This window comes from Rhinoderma darwinii, chromosome 10, assembly GCF_050947455.1.
Source record: "Rhinoderma darwinii isolate aRhiDar2 chromosome 10, aRhiDar2.hap1, whole genome shotgun sequence".
Lineage (NCBI taxonomy): Eukaryota > Metazoa > Chordata > Amphibia > Anura > Rhinodermatidae > Rhinoderma > Rhinoderma darwinii.
The window spans coordinates 18,293,353-18,312,838 of NC_134696.1; the positions used below are offsets into that span (position 1 = coordinate 18,293,353).

Consider the following 19,486-nt stretch of genomic DNA (forward strand, 5'->3'; position numbering starts at 1 on the left):
TGAAGGCCGACACATACTCACAGGGCTGTTTGACTTCACTTCATATTCAGCTTCTCAATTAAGATTCCTTTAAGGGAACCTGTCACATTTATAAAGTGGAAGCAGACATGTTTTATTAGGGTCAGAGCCGGGACCGGAACTAGGAAACACTGGGCCCTATAGCAAACTTTTAACTGGACCCCCCCTCCCCTGCGTGCCACACAAAGCCCCCCTTTGTAGATAGTGCCCTCCTGTAGATTGTGCCATACAGCCCCCACAACATCCCCCTGTAGATAGTGCCATACAGCCCCCACCTCCCCCTTGTAGACACTGCCATACAGCCCTCTACCTTCCCATAGTAGACGGTGCTATACAGCCCCCACCTCCCCCTTGGAGACAGTGCCCTACAGCCCCCCACCTCCCCATTGTAGGACGCGCCATACATCGCCCCACCTCCCCCTTGGAGACAGTGCCCTACAGCCCCCCACCTCCCCATTGTAGGCAGCACCATACAACCCCCCACCTCCCCCTTGTAGGTAGTGCCATACAGTCCCCCACCTCCCCCTTGTAGACAGTACCATACAGCCCCACACCTCCCCCTTGTAGACAGTACCATACAGACCCCCACCACCCCCTTGTAGACAGTGCCCCCAAAACAAATAAAACAAAAAATTTATACTCACCAAGGCCCCGTTCCCATGACGACTGGAGCTGCAACACAACGCCGACTGCACATCCTTGTGTAGACCGGCGTGATCCAGTGACGTCATCACGCAGACCTGCGCAGGGATCCTGTCCCTGCGCCTGATAGGCAGCAGGCCGAATGGCTCCATGCTATGCCAAAGTGTTCAACATTATCTGCGTCTTATGAACACAGATACTATTCAATAATGGCATCGCTACCGCTGTAGTAACCATAGCGGCTGCTAGCGGCGTCTCCGAGCATGGGGGGGCCAGTGCCAGCGGGTGACACGGGCCTCCTCATGCTGCGGGTCCCGTACCAGCCGCTATGGTGGTAGTTACGCTGTGGATCACCAAGCATACATTTAGTAGAAGGTCTAGGGACATGTAGAATGCCCAAATGCTACAGTGCCCCTAAAGCCGTGTCAGCCGCAGTGCCCCCATAACAATGCCAGACCCAGACAACAGCCCATTTGTTAGGCAAGGCCTAGTCACACTATTGACTGTAAAGAACTATTACAGGAGATCTCATAAGTTGTTGCTACATTCAGAGGGATATTTTTGGATTCTGGGTACTGTCCCACTATCCATGGTGTCTCTTCCCCGTCCCACCAAGAAATGTTGGAATTCCTCTTTAAGAGCCATACATAGCATATAGTACACGAAACTCTAAGAAAAAAATGTGATGAGACATCTCCGCTCCAGACATCCCATATGGTGGAGCTTAAAAAACAAAGCCATTAGGCCGACACATATATACCAACGTCTCGTTCTGTAATTCCAGAAAGCAGATGTTCTATCAGAGAGGCAGAAGTAGTGGATAACGGCACAATCTTCTACTGATTTTCTTATTTCTTCTATCTGTATGGTTTTATTTGTAGATTAAATGTCATTATTTTACCACTGCTGGATGTGAAGAGGTTTTAAAAAAAGTTTATTGAAAATTAGGCAAATAACATGTACCCATAATGGAAAATCGGACACAACCCATATATGGGAGGCAAACACTGACTACTTAATAACATATTTAATTGCTTATGGTATAATTGTCAAAGACTTATCAAATATAAACCTGGTTCTAGCCATTGAGAATCATATTCTATACAAACGGGGCAGTATTATAGTAGTTATATTCTTGTACATAGGGGGCAGTAGTATAGTAGTTATATTCTTATATATAGGGGGCAGTATTATAGTAGTTATATTCTTGTATATAGGGGGCAGTAGTATAGTAGTTATATTCTTGTATATAGGAGGCAGTATTATAGTAGTTATATTCTTGTATATAGGGGGCAGTATTATAGTAGTTATATTCTTGTATATAGGGGCAGTATTATAGTAGTTATATTCTTGTATATAGGAGGCAGTATTATAGTAGTTATATTCTTGTACATAGGGGGCAGTAGTATAGTAGTTATATTCTTGTACATAGGGGGCAGTATTATGGTAGTTATATTCTTGTATATAGGAGGCAGTATTATAGTAGTTATATTCTTGTATATAGGAGGCAGTATTATAGTAGTTATATTCTTGTACATAGGGGGCAGTATTATAGTAGTTATATTCTTGTATATAGGGGGCAGTATTATAGTAGTTATATTCTTGTACATAGGGGGCAGTAGTATAGTAGTTATATTCTTGTATATAGGGGCAGTATTATAGTAGTTATACTCTTGTATATAGGAGCAGTATTATAGTAGTTATATTCTTGTATATAGGAGCAGTATTATAGTAGTTATATTCTTGTATATAGGTGCAGTATTATAGTAGTTATATTCTTGTATATAGGAGCAGTAGTATAGTAGTTATATTCTTGTACATAGGGGGCAGTATTATAGTAGTTATATTCTTGTATATAGGAGGCAGTATTATAGTAGTTATATTCTTGTATATAGGGGGCAGTATTATAGTAGTTATATTCTTGTACATAGGGGGCAGTATTATAGTAGTTATATTCTTGTATATAGGGGGCAGTATTATAGTAGTTATATTCTTGTACATAGGGGGCAGTAGTATAGTAGTTATATTCTTGTATATAGGGGCAGTATTATAGTAGTTATACTCTTGTATATAGGAGCAGTAGTATAGTAGTTATATTCTTGTATATAGGGGCAGTATTATAGTAGTTATACTCTTGTATATAGGAGCAGTATTATAGTAGTTATATTCTTGTATATAGGAGCAGTAGTATAGTAGTTATATTCTTGTACATAGGGGCAGTATTATAGTAGTTATATTCTCGTACATAGGGGGCAGTATTATAGTAGTTATATTCTTGTATATAGTTGCAGTATTATAGTAGTTATATTCTTGTACATAGGGGGCAGTAGTATAGTAGTTATATTCTTGTACATAGGGGCAGCATTATAGTAGTTATATTCTTGTATATAGGGAGCAGTATTATAGTAGTTATATTCTTGTATATAGGAGGCAGTATTATAGTAGTTATATTCTTGTATATAGGGGGCAGTATTATAGTAGTTATATTCTTGTATATAGGGGCAGTATTATAGTAGTTATATTCTTGTATATAGGGGCAGTATGATAGTAGTTATATTCTTGTATATAGGGGGCAGTATTATAGTAGTTATATTCTTGTATATATGGGCAGTAGTATAGTAGTTATATTCTTGTATATAGGGCCAGTATTATAGTAGTTATATTCTTGTACATAGGGGCAGTATTATAGAAGTTATATTCTTGTATATAGGGGGCAGTATTATAGTAGTTATATTCTTGTACATAGGGGGCACTATTATAGTAGTTATATTCTTTTATATAGGGACAGTATTATAGCAGTTATAGGCTTGTATATATAGGAGCAGTATTATAGTAGCTATATTCTTGTATATAGGAGCAGTATTATAGTAGTTATGTTCTTGTACATGGGGAGCTGTATTATAGTAGCTATATTCTTGTACATAGGGGGCAGTATTATAGTCGTTATATTCTTGTATATAGGGGCAGTATTATAGTAGTTATATTCTTGTAGATAAGAGCAGTATTATAGTAGTTATATTCTTGTACATAGGGTGCAGTATTATAGTAGTTATATTCTTGTACATAGGGAGCAGTATTATAGTAGATATATTCTTGTATATAGGGAGCAGTATTATAGTAGATATATTCTTGTATATAGGAGCAGTATTATTGTAGTTATATTCTTGTATATAGGGGGCAGTATTATAGTAGTTATATTCTTGTACATAGGGAGCAGTATTATAGTAGATATATTCTTGTATATAGGAGACAGTATTATAGTAGTTATATTCTTGTACATAGGACACAGTATTATAGTAGTTATATTCTTGTACATAGGACACAGTATTATAGTAGTTATATTCTTATATATAGGGGGCAGTATTATAGTAGTTATATTATTTTATATAGGAGCAGTATTATAGTAGTTATATTCTTGTATATAGGGGCAGTATTATAGTAGTTATATTCTTGTATATAGGGGCAGTATTATAGTAGCTATATTATTGTATATAGGGGCAGTATTATAGTAGTTATATTCTTGTATATAGGGGCAGTATTATAGTAGTTATATTCTTGTATATAGGGGCAGTATTATAGTAGTTATATTCTTGTATATAGGGAGCAGTATTATAGCAGTTATATTTTTGTATATAGGGGGCAGTATTATAGTAGTTATATTCTTGTATATAGGAGCAGTATTATAGTAGTTATATTCTTGTATATAGGGGGCAGTATTATAGTAGTTATATTCTTGTACATAGGAGCAGTATTATAGTAGTTATATTCTTGTATATAGGGGCAGTGTCATAGTAAATATATTTTTATACATAGGGGGCAGTATGAAAAAGCGTGAACACACGCAAAACGGTCATAGGCTAATTCCACATCCTGACCAAGATCCTGAATAAAGTAATTTATTGCAAAGTCGGTGAGTGCCTCGATACTTTCTATCTGTTGATGGCAGTATTATATATGGTATCACACTTTCTACTACACTATGAGGCATCGATTATTTAACATGTTCATTTACAATAAACAAAATTGTACATAACTCTAGATTGTCTAACAAAGATAGATTGCAGAGTCTGGTTAAGAAGCGCTGGTGAGATATCACACCATTAATTCTTACCCGCTTACATAACAAATTACATTCTTTTACTTTAATTCTCTGCTCGGGGAACAGACGATAATTTGTCATGTTGCTAATAGGAACAGGTTATAACCTTCTTTTATGTGTTTAAAACATAACAAACGAAAACAACCAGTCTGGGGCTCATAGATGAAATGGTGCAACCCTAATTTTATTCTTTACACCAACCACCCTGACAAATGTCAGCTATAGACCCTAGGGGTTGTCCCTTTTGTGTGAACAGGACGTGAAGAGTACAGATGATGGAGGAGATCCTGCTGGTTTGACCCATGGGAAACGTTTTTTAGCCACTCTAGTTAATGGAAAGAAGAGACGTCCAGGACTGCAGTGGTGTGTACCTACTATAAAGGTGGCTATGTTGTCGTCATGGGTCCATCAAACAATCACTATGTACTTATGGTATTATGACCTTGCACAAGCCATGTCTAAGCTTTCCCAGTTGCTTTTATTTCTCCAAGGACAGGTAGAACAACTGGGCGGTAAGACGACACAGTAATCACAATCTTTTCAAGAGGCCCATGAGAATCCAGATTACATTTTGGTTAGAGGTTACTCCTGGAAAGTTGATGCAATGTCTTTGGCCATTTTTTATTCCTTTAACGATGACAGCCCCATTAATTGTACAACATAGAGCAAATCACCCTTTATTACAGAACAGCTGTCCACATTAGCATATTCATGAATCCAGATGTTAATATAATCTCAGAGAGAAGCAAAAAGATCCTTTTATATGAACTGAGTTATAGGGTAGGTGAATTATACTGAACCTTTATGGAGAACATTAACTGTGAACTTACTAGTATTATAGTGGTTATTATAGTAGTCATGTACTTGTATATAGGGCAGTGTTATAGTAGTATATATTCTTGAACTTACTATAATACTACCCGCCTATGTACAAGATAACTATAATACTGCTCCTATATACAAGAATATAACTACTATAATACTGCTCCTATATACAAGAATCTAACTACTATAATACTGCTCCTATATACAAGAATATAACTACTATAGTACTGCTCCTATATACAAGAATATAACTACTATAAGGGCATGACCACACGTGGCGGATTTCCTCCGCAACTGTCCGCATCAATGCCACACAGAATCTGCGTTGCAGATTCTGCTGCGGATCTGCACAAAAATGTGCAGTAAATTGATGCGGACTAGCTGCTGCGGACTGCGGTAAAAGTACTTCCCTTCTCCCTATCAGTGCAGGATAGAGAGAAGGGACAGCACTTTCCCTTGTGAAAGTCAAAGAAATTCATACTTACCGCCCGTTGTCTTGGTGACGCGTCCCTCCTTCGGCATCCAGCCCGATCTCCCTGGATGACGCGGCAGTCCATGTGACCGCTGCAGCCTGTTATTAGCCTGTGATTGGCTGCAGCCGTCACTTAGACTGAAACGTCATCCTGGGAGGCCGGACTGGAGACAGAAGCAGGGAGTTCTCGGTAAGTATGAACTTCATATTTTTTTACAGATAGATGTATATTGGGATCGGTAGTCACTGTCCCGGGTGCAGAAACAGTTACTGCCGATCGCTTAACTCTTTCAGCACCCTGGACAGTGACTATTTACTGACGTCTCCTAGCAACGCTCCCGTAATTACGGGAGCCCCATTGACTTCCTCAGTCTGGCTGTAGACCTAGAAATACATAGGTCCAGCCAGAATGAAGAAATGTCAAGTTAAAAAAGCAAGACGGATCCGCAGCACACATAACATGTGCATGACAGCTGCGGACTTCATTGCGGAAATTAGAATCTCCATTGAAGTCAATGGAGAAATTCCGCCATGAGTCCGCAACCAGTCCGCCACTGCTCCGCAACAGACAGAGCATGCTGCGGACACCAAATTCCGCTCCGCAGCCTATGCTCCGCAGCGGAATTTTACGCCTCGTCTAAACGAACACTGCTAAATTAAAGTGTAAGTCAATGGACAAACGGCTCCGCTGCGGATTAACGCTGCGGAGTGTCCGCAGCGGAATTTAAGTGAAATTCCGCCACGTGTGAACCCAGCCTAATACTGCTCGTATATACAAGAATATAACTACTATAATACTGCCTCCTATATACAAGAATATAACTACTATAATACTGCCTCCTATATACAAGAATATAACTACTATAATACTGCTCCTATATACAAGATTATAACTACTATAATACTGCTCCTATATACAAGAATATAACTATTATAATACTGCCTCCTATATACAAGAATATAACTACTATAATACTGCCCCTATATACAAGAATATAACTACTATAATACTGCTCCTATATACAAGAATATAACTACTATAATACTGCCCCCTATATACAAGAATATAACTACTATAATACTGCTCCTATATACAAGAATATAACTACTATAATACTGCCCCTATATACAAGAATATAACTTATATAATACTGCTCCTATGTACAAGAATATAACTACTATAATACTGCCCCTATATACAAGAATATAACTACTATAATACTGCCCCTGTATACAAGAATATAACTTCTATAATACTGTCCCTATATACAAGAATATAACTACTATAATACTGCCCCCTATATGCAAGAATATAACTATTATAATACTGCTCCTATATACAAGAATATAACTACTATAATACTGCTCCTATTTACAAGAATATAACTACTATAATACTGCCCCCTATATACAAGAATATAACTACTATAATACTGCCCCTATATACAAGAATGTAACTACTATAATACTGCCCCTATATACAAGAATATAACTACTATAATACTGCCCCTATATACAAGAATGTAACTACTATAATACTGCCCCCTATATACAAGAATATAACTACTATAATACTGCCCCCTATATACAAGAATATAACTACTATAATACTGCCCCTATATACAAGAATATACTGTAACTATTATAATACTGCTCCTATATACAAGAATATAACTACTATAATACTGCCTCCTATATACAAGAATATAACTACTATAATACTGCTCCTATATACAAGAATATAACTACTATAATACTGCCCCTATATACAAGATTATAACTACTATAATACTGCTCCCTATATACAAGAATATAACTACTATAATTCTGCCCCCTATATACAAGAATATAACTACTATAATACTGCCCCCTATATACAAGAATATAACTACTATAATTCTGCCCCCTATATACAAGAATATAACTACTATAATACTGCCCCCTATATACAAGAATATAACTACTATAATACTGCCCCCTATATACAAGAATATAACTACTATAATTATGCCCCCTATATTCAAGAATATAACTACTATAATACTGCCCCCTATATACAAGAATATAACTACTATAATACTGCCCCCTATATACAACAATATAACTACTATAATACTGCCCCCTATATACAAGAATATAACTACTATAATACTGCCCCCTATATACAAGAATATAACTACTATAATACTGCCCCCTATATACAAGAATAGAACTACTATAATACTGCTCCTATATACAAGAATATAACTACTATAATACTGCCCCCTATATACAAGAATAGAACTACTATAATACTGCTCCCTATATACAAGAATATAACTACTATAAGGCTGGGTTCACACGTGGCGGAATTTCACTTAAATTCCGCTGCGGACACTCCGCAGCGTTAATCCGCAGCGGAGCCGTTTGTCCATTGACTTACACTTTAATTTAGCAGTGTTCGTTTAGACGAGGCGTAAAATTCCGCTGCGGAGCGGAATTTGGTGTCCGCAGCATGCTCTGTCTGTTGCGGAGCAGTGGCGGACTCATGGCGGAATTTCTCCATTGACTTCAATGGAGATTCTAAATTCCGCAATGAAGTCCGCAGCTGTCATGCACATGTTATGTGTGCTGCGGATCCGTCTTGCTTTTTTAACTTGACATTTCTTCATTCTGGCTGGACCTATGTATTTCTAGGTCTACAGCCAGACTGAGGAAGTCAATGGGGCTCCCGTAATGACGGGAGCGTTGCTAGGAGACGTCTGTAAATAGTCACTGTCCAGGGTGCTGAAAGAGTTAAGCGATCGGCAGTAACTGTTTCTGCACCCGGGACAGTGACTACCGATCCCAATATACAGCAACCTGTAAAAAAATAGAAGTTCATACTTACCGAGAACTCCCTGCTTCTGTCTCCAGTCCGGCTTCCCAGGATGACGTTTCAGTCTAAGTGACGGCTGCAGCCAATCACAGGCTAATAACAGGCTGCAGCGGTCACATGGACTGCCGCGTCATCCAGGGAGATCGGGCTGGATGCCGAAGGAGGGACGCGTCACCAAGACAACGGGCGGTAAGTATCAATTTCTTTGACTTTCACAAGGGAAAGTGCTGTCCCTTCTCTCTATCCTGCACTGATAGGGAGAAGGGAAGTACTTTTACCGCAGTCCGCAGCAGCTAGTCCGCATCAATTTACTGCACATTTTGTGCAGATCCGCAGCAGAATCTGCAACGCAGATTCTGTGCGGCATTGATGCGGACAGTTGCGGAGGAAATCCGCCACGTGTGGTCATGCCCTTATACTGCTCCTATATACAAGAATATAACTACTATAATACTGCCCCCTATATACAATAATATAACTACTATAATACTGCCCCCTATATACAAGAATATAACTACTATAATACTGCCCCCTATATACAAGAATATAACTACTATAAGACTGCCTCCTATATACAAGAATATAACTACTATAATACTGCCCCCTATATACAAGAATATAACTACTATAATACTGCCCCCTATATACAAGAATATAACTACTATAATACTGCCCCCTATATACAAGAATATAACTACTATAAGGGTATGTTCACACGGCGGGGGTCCGTAACGGCTGAAATTACGGGGATGTTTCAGCCTGAAAACATCCCCGTAATTTCAGCCGTACCGGCATGTGCAGGCGCTTGAACGCCGCGTCAATTACGGCCGTAATTGGCGCTGCTATTCATTGGAGTGAATGAAGAACGGCTCCAATTACGGCCAAAGAAGTGACAGGTCACTTCTTTGACGCGGGCGTCTATTTACGCGCCGTCATTTGACAGCGGCGCGTAAATATACGCCTCGTGTGAACAGACAAACGTCTGCCCATTGCTTTCAATGGGCAGATGTTTGTCAGCGCTATTGAGGCGCTATTTTCGGGCGTAATTCGGGGCAAAAACGCCCGATTTACGTCCGTAAATAGGCCGTGTGAACATACCCTAATACTGCCCCCTATATACAAGAATATAACAACTATAATACTGCCTCCTATATACAAGAATATAACTACTATAAAACTGCCCCCTATATACAAGAATATAACTACTATAATACTGCCCCCTATATACAAGAATATAACTACTATAATACTGCTCCCTATATACAAGAATATAACTACTATAATACTGCTTCTATATACAAGAATATAACTACTATAATACTGCTTCTATATACAAGAATATAACTACTATAATACTGCCCCCTATATACAAGAATATAACTACTATAATATTGCTCCTATATACAAGAATATAACTACTATAATACTGCTCTCTATATACAAGAATATAACTACTATAATACTGCCCCCTATATACAAGAATATAACTACTATAATACTGCCCCTATATACAAGAATATAACTACTATAATACTGCCTCCTATATACAAGAATATAACTACTATAATACTGCCCCTATATACAAGAATATAACTACTATAATACTGCCTCCTATATACAAGAATATAACTACTATAATACTGCCCCCTATATACAAGAATATAACTACTATAATATTGCTCCTATATACAAGAATATAACTACTATAATACTGCTCTCTATATACAAGAATATAACTACTATAATACTGCCCCCTATATACAAGAATATAACTACTATAATACTGCCCCTATATACAAGAATATAACTACTATAATACTGCCCCTATATACAAGAATATAACTACTATAATACTGCCCCTATATACAAGAATAGAACTACTATAACCTGTACACATATGCATTACTTTGCTCTTTGTTTGGATAAACCGTCTCTGTAGAACTGAATATGAACTGGCTAAAACCACAAGCCATTCCATGTAGGAAGGTTTACACACGATTACTTATTCATGCAGAGAAGTTGCTACGACAGTAATTAGCAATTAAATAACACCTTATATTTTTAATGACTAAACACATTAAAATAATGCCTGCAAATGCATCATCTTCCATCCGATAAGTGGAACCATTGAATATATTGTAATTACTATCCTGTAAAATACTGAATTTTACATAATTTATATGGAGAATTGAGTGAATCTGTCTGCCTATCCCCCTGATCTTACAGTCCTCAGCTTATAGTTGGAGAATACATTTGCCATTAATATTCTTTTGCAAATTCTTATTGTAAGATCTGAACGCCAAGATGGCTGGCAGTGAAAGGGTCAGGAAGGTTGAGGGAACCTGTAGATGAGCTTTATCTGATAGAAGTCCTGCAGGGCTTTTCCATAAAGAGCAGGACTCATGAGCTGGGTCCCCATCCCACCTCAGTTGGCCTATGGGGGATGGAAGATCAGATTCTCCATGCTGTATAGGAGGTTCACTTCCAAAAACTGTTCCTCTATGGTAGGAGAGTCCATAGCAGAATCAACAGAAAAGTAATTAGCTCTCAATTTGATGACTTCCTAATGAACTTAAATTTATACATACTTTAGCAATCAATATGCTGAAGCAGAACTGCAGTGTAAAGCATGGGGGATGATAAATCAGCAGCCCGAGTCTCTTATGAGGCAGGAGATAGGTATTTTAATTTACAAGCAGGTCCTTTAGCCAAAGATATTTTGATGATAAATACGAAAAACCAGAAGCAGGAAATGGCAGCGAACACAACAAGAATGTGAACAGCACGACCCTAGATAATTTGAGATTGGGATTTCGATTGTTGGAGAAGAACATTCAATCTGAGAGCAATAATCAGGCATGTAAGAGCGGACTTTAAGTAACCCAGGAGTTCAGGACATTGTAATTTGGGCTATTTCTAGAAAACGGTGGGGTTCTTGGTTTAAGTGCTTTTCTGCTTTTATGAGTCAGAATTTTAATGTCTAAAATGGAAAGCTGGACATTTTTTAGATAAATAATTCTTGGTAATATTTAATATGATTCTTTTGTGCAGGATAAATGCTAGAAGTAACCAGTTTTTTTTTATGAGTGTAGCAGAGTTGAGTATGTCATTTGGCAAAACACATCACAGGATTTAGTATACTTAAAGAAGACTAGTAGTAATAGATGGACCTGCTAGTGGGACACCAGTGACCTAAACTTCCACATAGATGTTTGCAGGTCTAGTTAGTCAGTGTCAAAAAAGATACTTACAGCACTGAGAATGATATTTTCCCTTCCCTGATCCTATGCTGTCCTGTGTCACATTTTAAGGGCATGCCCCCACGTGGCGGTTTTCCTCCGCAACTGTCCGCATCAATGCCGCACAGAATCTGCGTTGCAGATTCTGCGGCGGATCTGCCCAAAATGTGCAGTAAATTGATGCGGACTAGCTGCTGCGTATTGAGGTGAAAGTACTTCCCTTCTCTGTACCAGTGCAGGATAGAGAGAAGGGACAGCACTTTCCCTAGTGAAAGTAAAAGAATTTCATACTTACCGGCCGTTGTCTTGGTGATGCGTCCCTCTTTCGGCATCCAGCCCAACCTCCCTGGATGACGCGGCAGTCCATGTGACCGCTGCAGCCTGTGATTGGCTGCAGCCGTCACTTGGACTGAAACGTCATCCTGGGAAGCCGGACTGGAGACAGAAGCAGGGAGTTCTCGGTAAGTATGAACTTCTATTTTTTTTACAGGTTGATGTATATTGGGATCGGTAGTCACTGTCCAGGGGGCAGAAACAGTTACTGCCGATCGCTTAACTCTTTCAGCACCCTTGACAGTGACTATTTACTGATGTCGCCTAGCAACGCTCCCGTAATTACGGGAGCCCCATTGACTTCCTCAGTTTGGCTGTAGACCTAGAAATACATAGGTCCAGCCAGAATGAAGAAATGTCATGTCCAAAAAGAAAGAGGCATCCGCAGCACACATAACATGTGCATGACAGCTGCGGACTTCATTGCGGAACTTAGAATCTCCATTGAAGTCAATGGAGAACTTCCGCAATGAGTCCGCAACCAGTCCGCCACTGGTCCGCAACAGACAGAGCATGCTGCGGACACCAAATTCCGCACCGCAGCCTATGCTCCGCAGCGGAATTTTCCGCCTCGTCTAAATGAAGCCTACTAAAAAGAAGTGGAAGGCAATGGAGAAACGGCTCCGCTGCGGATTAACGCTGCGGAGTGTCCGCAGCCGAAATCCAGAGCAATTCCGCCACGTGGGGCTTTGCCCTAAAAAGTATATCTGTCCCAGGAGCTATACATTTTGTCTAGTTCAGAGCAATCCGTGGCTGGGAGGCAGCTTGCAGCATCAGGAACCCTCCCACATTTCTCTCCAGTGAGATTTAGCCCATTGACGGGGTGTAGAGGTTGCTTTTCTTGCCTGGGACCTGGAGCCTAATGGGGGGGGGGGGGGGTCACTGGAACAGATATACATCGGGGCCCAGGTGCCTGAATCTACATTCCTAGTAAGTCTCTCAGTCAGTCAGGAAGAGAAGCCTGGAGGGGGAGTTTGTGACCAGGTGACCAAAGACAGTTCTCCATATTTTCAAAAAATGGCTACCAATAGCTACAACTTCTTGTCCTTAGTTTCAGAAGGAAGAGAAGCTCTTGTGCACAAACTGCTGCTTTAAAAAGTGAAATACAGATAAGAAAAGTATTATTTGGAGAGATACACTGAAGTATCTGCTTTATTACATTGGCGGATCTGTGATATTACATAATGCACATTTTATCTATTTTTTTATTGTTTTTTTTTTTACATTATATTATGTTATATTTATATACAACCATTTCAAAACTGGAAATATATATTGAACTACAGATGCACATAGATCTCCTCCACCAGGTCTGCTCTGTCACATTTTTCCTTTCTTTGCTGCAATCAAGGCTGTGTACTCAGAGCGAGGAAACTTCTATAAGTCATGGTATAATTATTTAATCTTTTCTCCCTGAAGGGCCTCTGCATTGCAGCTGTCCCGTGCTCAGATCTGTGCTGGAGTCTGCTGACAGTATCGGGCTACTTATTGTATCCATCGTATAAGAGAACCACATCTCTACTCATTAGGTTTCTTATGTTGGTCGTTCATACTGCGCTAATCGCTGTGGTAATGATATTGCGGCACGTTTGGCCCTAAAGTAACCACACTACAAAATAATGATTCTGTGGCAATGACCATTGTGGGGCAAACACGGAAAAGACCACCATAGGCAGTTCATATTTAGGGTCAGACTGAACATTCTTGAGCCCACAAGAAGAGTTGGGACTGGGGACCCAACATTCAGCTATACAGAACAGGTACACGTCCCCTTTAATTGCATTGCAAACTGGACCTCATGGTCACTGGTCCACTGGAGGTCCTCTGGTGGGCCAGTCTGACCCTGCCCATTTCGGACCGTTCATGCAACTATCTATAGGCAGCCCCATGATTACTTGTTATTAGACCTCCTACATCCTTTCGTAAGTAGCCCCATGGGAGATATTCACCGGTGGCTAATGGCTCATTGGAGCACATACACTGATTGCCGACGGACTCATTACTTCTGACCCTCGTGTCGGTAGCGGTTGACCGGATTAAACGTTGAGAATAAAAATATGTGGCCAATTTAGATTGCAGCTTATAAATAAGACCAAGTGCAGACAGTGACACGGCTGGATTTCGTTTTTAAGAATTCCAAAAACATTGTAGCTTTTTTTTTCTTTTTTTTTAAAAACCTACTGATTTCAACAGAATTTTTCAATTGTCTGACATCTATGAGGACTGCCTGACAGACACTCAACATCTCCCATTGGGGCAATCTAGGAAATTGAACTGCAACCTGGCCGGTCCTATGGCTGCCCAAGAGATAAGCGGCGCCAGAGATGTTTGACGACCACTTATGCCCATCTCCCTATTGAAACAACAAGCCCAAACAGTTGTCATGTGTCTATGGCCAGCTGTAGCCTTCAACACCATATACTATAGTCTCATTTGCACTAGACTTCCCCACCCCATGATTTTAATGAATTGCAAAACCTAAGGAGTCCCATGCCCACCTGGAAGAAAAAATAGTAGTGGGGCAAGGGGGGGGGGGGGGGGTAATTACTCTTTTTTCTTCATCTGGACGGGTTTCCTTTAGATTAGATTATCTAATGTCATGCCAAAGCTTGAATAGTTGGGGCCACTAAATGCCCCTTTAAGGATGGACGTGGCCGGAACTTTCCATAGAAAGCAATTATTCTTCATTAGAAACTGAACAAGAAGAAAGAATAAAGAAAAAATCTCTCTATTAACCAAATAAATGTACTGTCCCAAAATAAATAAATCCCTTTTTGGAGAAGAGGCGGTAGCTCTAAAAAAAGATTCCGCTCACTTCATTTAGATTGTGAAATCAGCCGTCACCTGGGGGGACAGAAGAGGAAATATTGCCTAAGATCGTCCATTCATCTTGAACACTGCCACCTTCTCAGTCCACACCCTCCCTAACACTGCCACCTTCTCAGTCCACACCCTCCCTAACACTGCCACCTTCTCAGTCCACACCCCCCCTAACTCAGCACCGTGCCCTCAGAAACTTGTAGGAAGAAAACCCCACAACACTACAGAGCAGTGGTCTGCAACCTGCGGCTCTCCTGCTGCTCCGAAACTACAACTCTCAGCTGGGAGTTGTAGTTTCGCAGCAGCTCAGGAGCCACCGGTTGCAGACCACTGCTACAAAGGAGAGAGGCCAACAGAAGACTTTATAGGGTCACTAAAAGTGATGTCTAAAATCTTCATTTCGATTGTTCTCTGTTATCAGCCATTTCAGACAGGTCCGAGGGTGACTTTAGTGTTCTGACTGACAGGCAGTCTAGAAAAATCACTACTTTATTTCACATCTAAAGAACTGAAACCCTCCAGATTAATGTACATACATAGGAGAGAATGATATTAGCAGCTCTAAACTTGAGACTGTGGGCACCATCCAATTTAAAGGGGTCTTCCAGGAGTAGAAAAAGGGTGTTTTGTTTTGTTTTTAAAACCAAAAACAGTGCCATACTTATCTGTGTGCTGTGTCTTTTATTGTAGCTCAGCCCCATTTAAAAAAAAATTCTCATCCTGGACAACCCCTTAATTCTAACCCCTCCTTTTAAAAGAGCCACTCGGGCAATCAGATGATCGCTAGGGGCCCGACCCCTGGTACCCCTGACAATTAGTTGTTATCCACGTTTTGTTCAGTCATACATTTCCCTATTCAGGCCAAATTACTTAGCAGATATCTGCTCTGGCTTATAGAAAGGGGTCCCTGCTCCGGACATCCATATGCCCTAATAGGACTCATGAATAGGGGGATAAAAAGTGTAAAATGATATATACAAATAATGATTTACATGTATTATTACTATATAGAAGTGCTCTGTATATACTGATACTGTTATAAGTATAACACTAGATGCCTCAAGCTTTACAGACACTAAGATGAAGCATGAATGATGCGCTCAATGTCAGGCAGGTGCATGGAAAGCATCTCCTAATTTATATGCATTGCAGTGTGAAATCTACAACTTCTCCCAAACCCGCTGTAGGGCTTCACCATCCATTACAAACTTGTGCACAGCCTTCCCGTTCTGCCAACAAGCTTGTTAATTATGACTGATGACTTTGTACAGTTACAATATAAGCATTTATAAGTCGGATGATTCATTATGGCCAGGCAGGAACAGCAGAAATTTGCAAAGTAGAATATGGCTGGTCTTGTTGGAAGGCAGGTTAAAGAAGGGACAATACACCAATAGACACAATAATGCTTGTTGCAGTAGGATGGATGTACAGTATGTATAATTAATCATATTTAAAGGGACAGTACAAGGTTTTAAAGTGAAACTATTTCTGAGTCCCTTTAAATGTTGAAATAAAGGGGTCCTTTTCTATATGATAAAAATGCCCCATAATCTAAAATTGGGGCAAGGACAAAACTAATATGAACCCTTTCTCCATTTCAGGGGTAGGGAGATGTTATACACGACCCTTATGTCCTGTCCAGGAAGTGTACCCCTTTAAATGCAGAAGTTCCTATGCTATAAAATAGGTGCAGCTAAATTCCCAGGAAGTGTTGGGAAGCCTCTTAATGGCCAACAGGGATCACAGGGGCCATAGCAAGGGCAAGTTTAAGGGGATGACAAACTGGGCAATTGCCTAGGTACCCCATCTCCTAGGGGGCACCCTGAGGATAAAAACCAAGAGAGCAACCAGAATTTCCCATTAACCCTTTATCTGCGTTGGCCCATCAATTTGCAATTAACTCCTTCACTAGCTTAGACCTCCAAACAATTTACAATTAACCCCTTCACTAGCCTAGACCACCAAGAATTACTAAATTACAAGAGAACTGGTTAAAAATGGCAGGGGGGGGGGGCTACTTTGCTTGTCGCCTTGGGCCCCGTTTTCTATAAAACTGGATCTGCTACATCTTTCATAGACATCTATATAATGCATTAATTGGTCTCTGCTGGTGACATTTTTCCTTTAACACAGAGATGGAAAATTTGCTCTTACCGTCCAGGGAGAGCCAGTCGTGCTGGGAGGAAGGCAGTGTCGGAAGGGCTCTCGCTTTATATTCAAACACAACAGAATTGGAGATGATCTGGTTGTTGAAGGCAACCTGAAGGGTGACCAGTCCGGTGTCATGTGCTGCAAAACAGGAAAGCAAAAGGTTCATCAAACAGTTTATTCAATGAAAAACATGAAATCCTGACCACGTTACCCACACAGAGGAGTAATACTGGTCTAATACTGCAGCAAGAGGAGCGTGGAGGTTATAATCACATATTCACCTAAAACAAGTAATTCATTCTTATAGATATGACATAAATAGAGAGATAGATAGATATGAGATAGATAGATAGATATGAGATAGATAGATAGATAGATAGATAGATAGATAGATAGATAGATAGATAGATAGATAGATAGATAGATAGATAGATAGATAGATAGATTGATAGATAGATAGATATGAGATAGATAGATAGATATGAGATAGATAGATAGATAGATAGATAGATAGATAGATAGATAGATAGATAGATAGATAGATAGATATGAGATAGATAGATAGATATGAGATAGATAGATAGATATGAGATAGATAGATAGATATGAGATAGATAGATATGAGATAGATAGATAGATGAGATAGATAGATAGATAGATAGAAGCAGCAGGCAAAGTTCCTATCACCATAAAGCCTTGCTACACCAAGGGGTCCCAGGTAAACCAGACCCCCCAGAACATCTCACCCTGACCCGGCCTGAAGAAAATGTCACAAAAGCCGAAATCAAGACTCTCTGGTCTCTTACCGGACTTCAGCTCCATGGAAGAGGAAGAGAAACTCTACATCCTGCTGGGTGAAGAGGAAACCACAGTGGGCACAGCGGCACAATATGTCACTGCATGCCATAGACTGAGAGAGACATGATATGCCATGGACTTGTATAACCCCGACCCTAGATGTGTCCCTATCCCCCAATCCCTCAGTCCCTATCCCTCATTCCCTTACTTCTTACTTGCTTTGGCAATGCTAATATGTATTTGGTCCTGCCAATAAAGCTTCTTTGAATTGAATTGAATTGATAGATAGATAGATAGATATGAGATAAGTAGATAGATAGATAGATAGATAGATAGATAGATAGATAGATAGATAGATAGATAGATAGATATGAGTTGGGTAGATAGCTAGATAGATAGATAGATAGATAGATAGATAGATAGATAGATAGATAGATAGATAGATAGATAGATAGATAGATAGATAGATAGATAGATAGATAGATATGAGTTGGGTAGATAGCTAGATAGATAGATAGATAGATATGAGATAAATAGATAGATAGATAGATAGATAGATAAATAGATAGATAGATGGATAGATAGGAGTTGGGTAGATAGATAGATAGATAGATATTAAATACAGGGCCAGAGTCAGCACCCAGCAAACCCGAACAAGTGCCCACACGGCCACTGGGTGCTTTATGCTTCCGTATAGGAGCGGAATTTTCCCAGAGTGTTGCCGCTGCTCTGGCCGGAGATTCTGCTACTAGAGTGAGCCTCTGACGTCCCTGTCCATATAAGGACAGTGACGTCAGGGGCTCCTCCTGGAGTGGATTTCCCAGCTAGAGCATTGCCGACTCTCTGGCTGGAGATTCCACTCTTAGAGGGAGCTCCAATGGCGCTAGCCACAGAGAGGGGGGAGTAGGGCTATCTACAGGGGGTGTGGCGCTATCTACAGGTGGGAGTGTGTGGCACTATCTACAAGGGTCTGTGTGTGTCACTATCTACAAGGGGGTGTGTGTGGCACTATCTACAGAGGGCACTGTATATATAGGAGCACAAACTGGGGGCCTAACTTCTATATGGGGCACAAACTTTTTCTGTTGCCACAGTGAGTTCCTCCACAAAGGGGCCCACTAAGTCTGTGTCGTCCAAGAGCCCACATAAACCTGTAGCTATTCCTGATTGGATAGATAGATAGATAGATAGATAGATAGATAGATAGATAGATAGATAGATAGATAGAT

General features: G+C 40.0%; 1 protein-coding gene across 7 annotated transcripts in view; it reads right to left on the reverse strand.

Annotated features, from left to right (window-relative positions):
• Positions 1-19,486, reverse strand: part of CAMTA1 (calmodulin binding transcription activator 1) — a 1,213,376-nt gene that overhangs the window by 99,631 nt on the left and 1,094,259 nt on the right. For all 7 annotated transcript variants that reach the window (XM_075839423.1, XM_075839422.1, XM_075839421.1 and 4 more), the window contains one exon: positions 17,463-17,597. In XM_075839423.1, the coding sequence (XP_075695538.1) occupies positions 17,463-17,597 (135 nt within the window). The remainder of the gene's footprint in view (positions 1-17,462; positions 17,598-19,486) is intronic.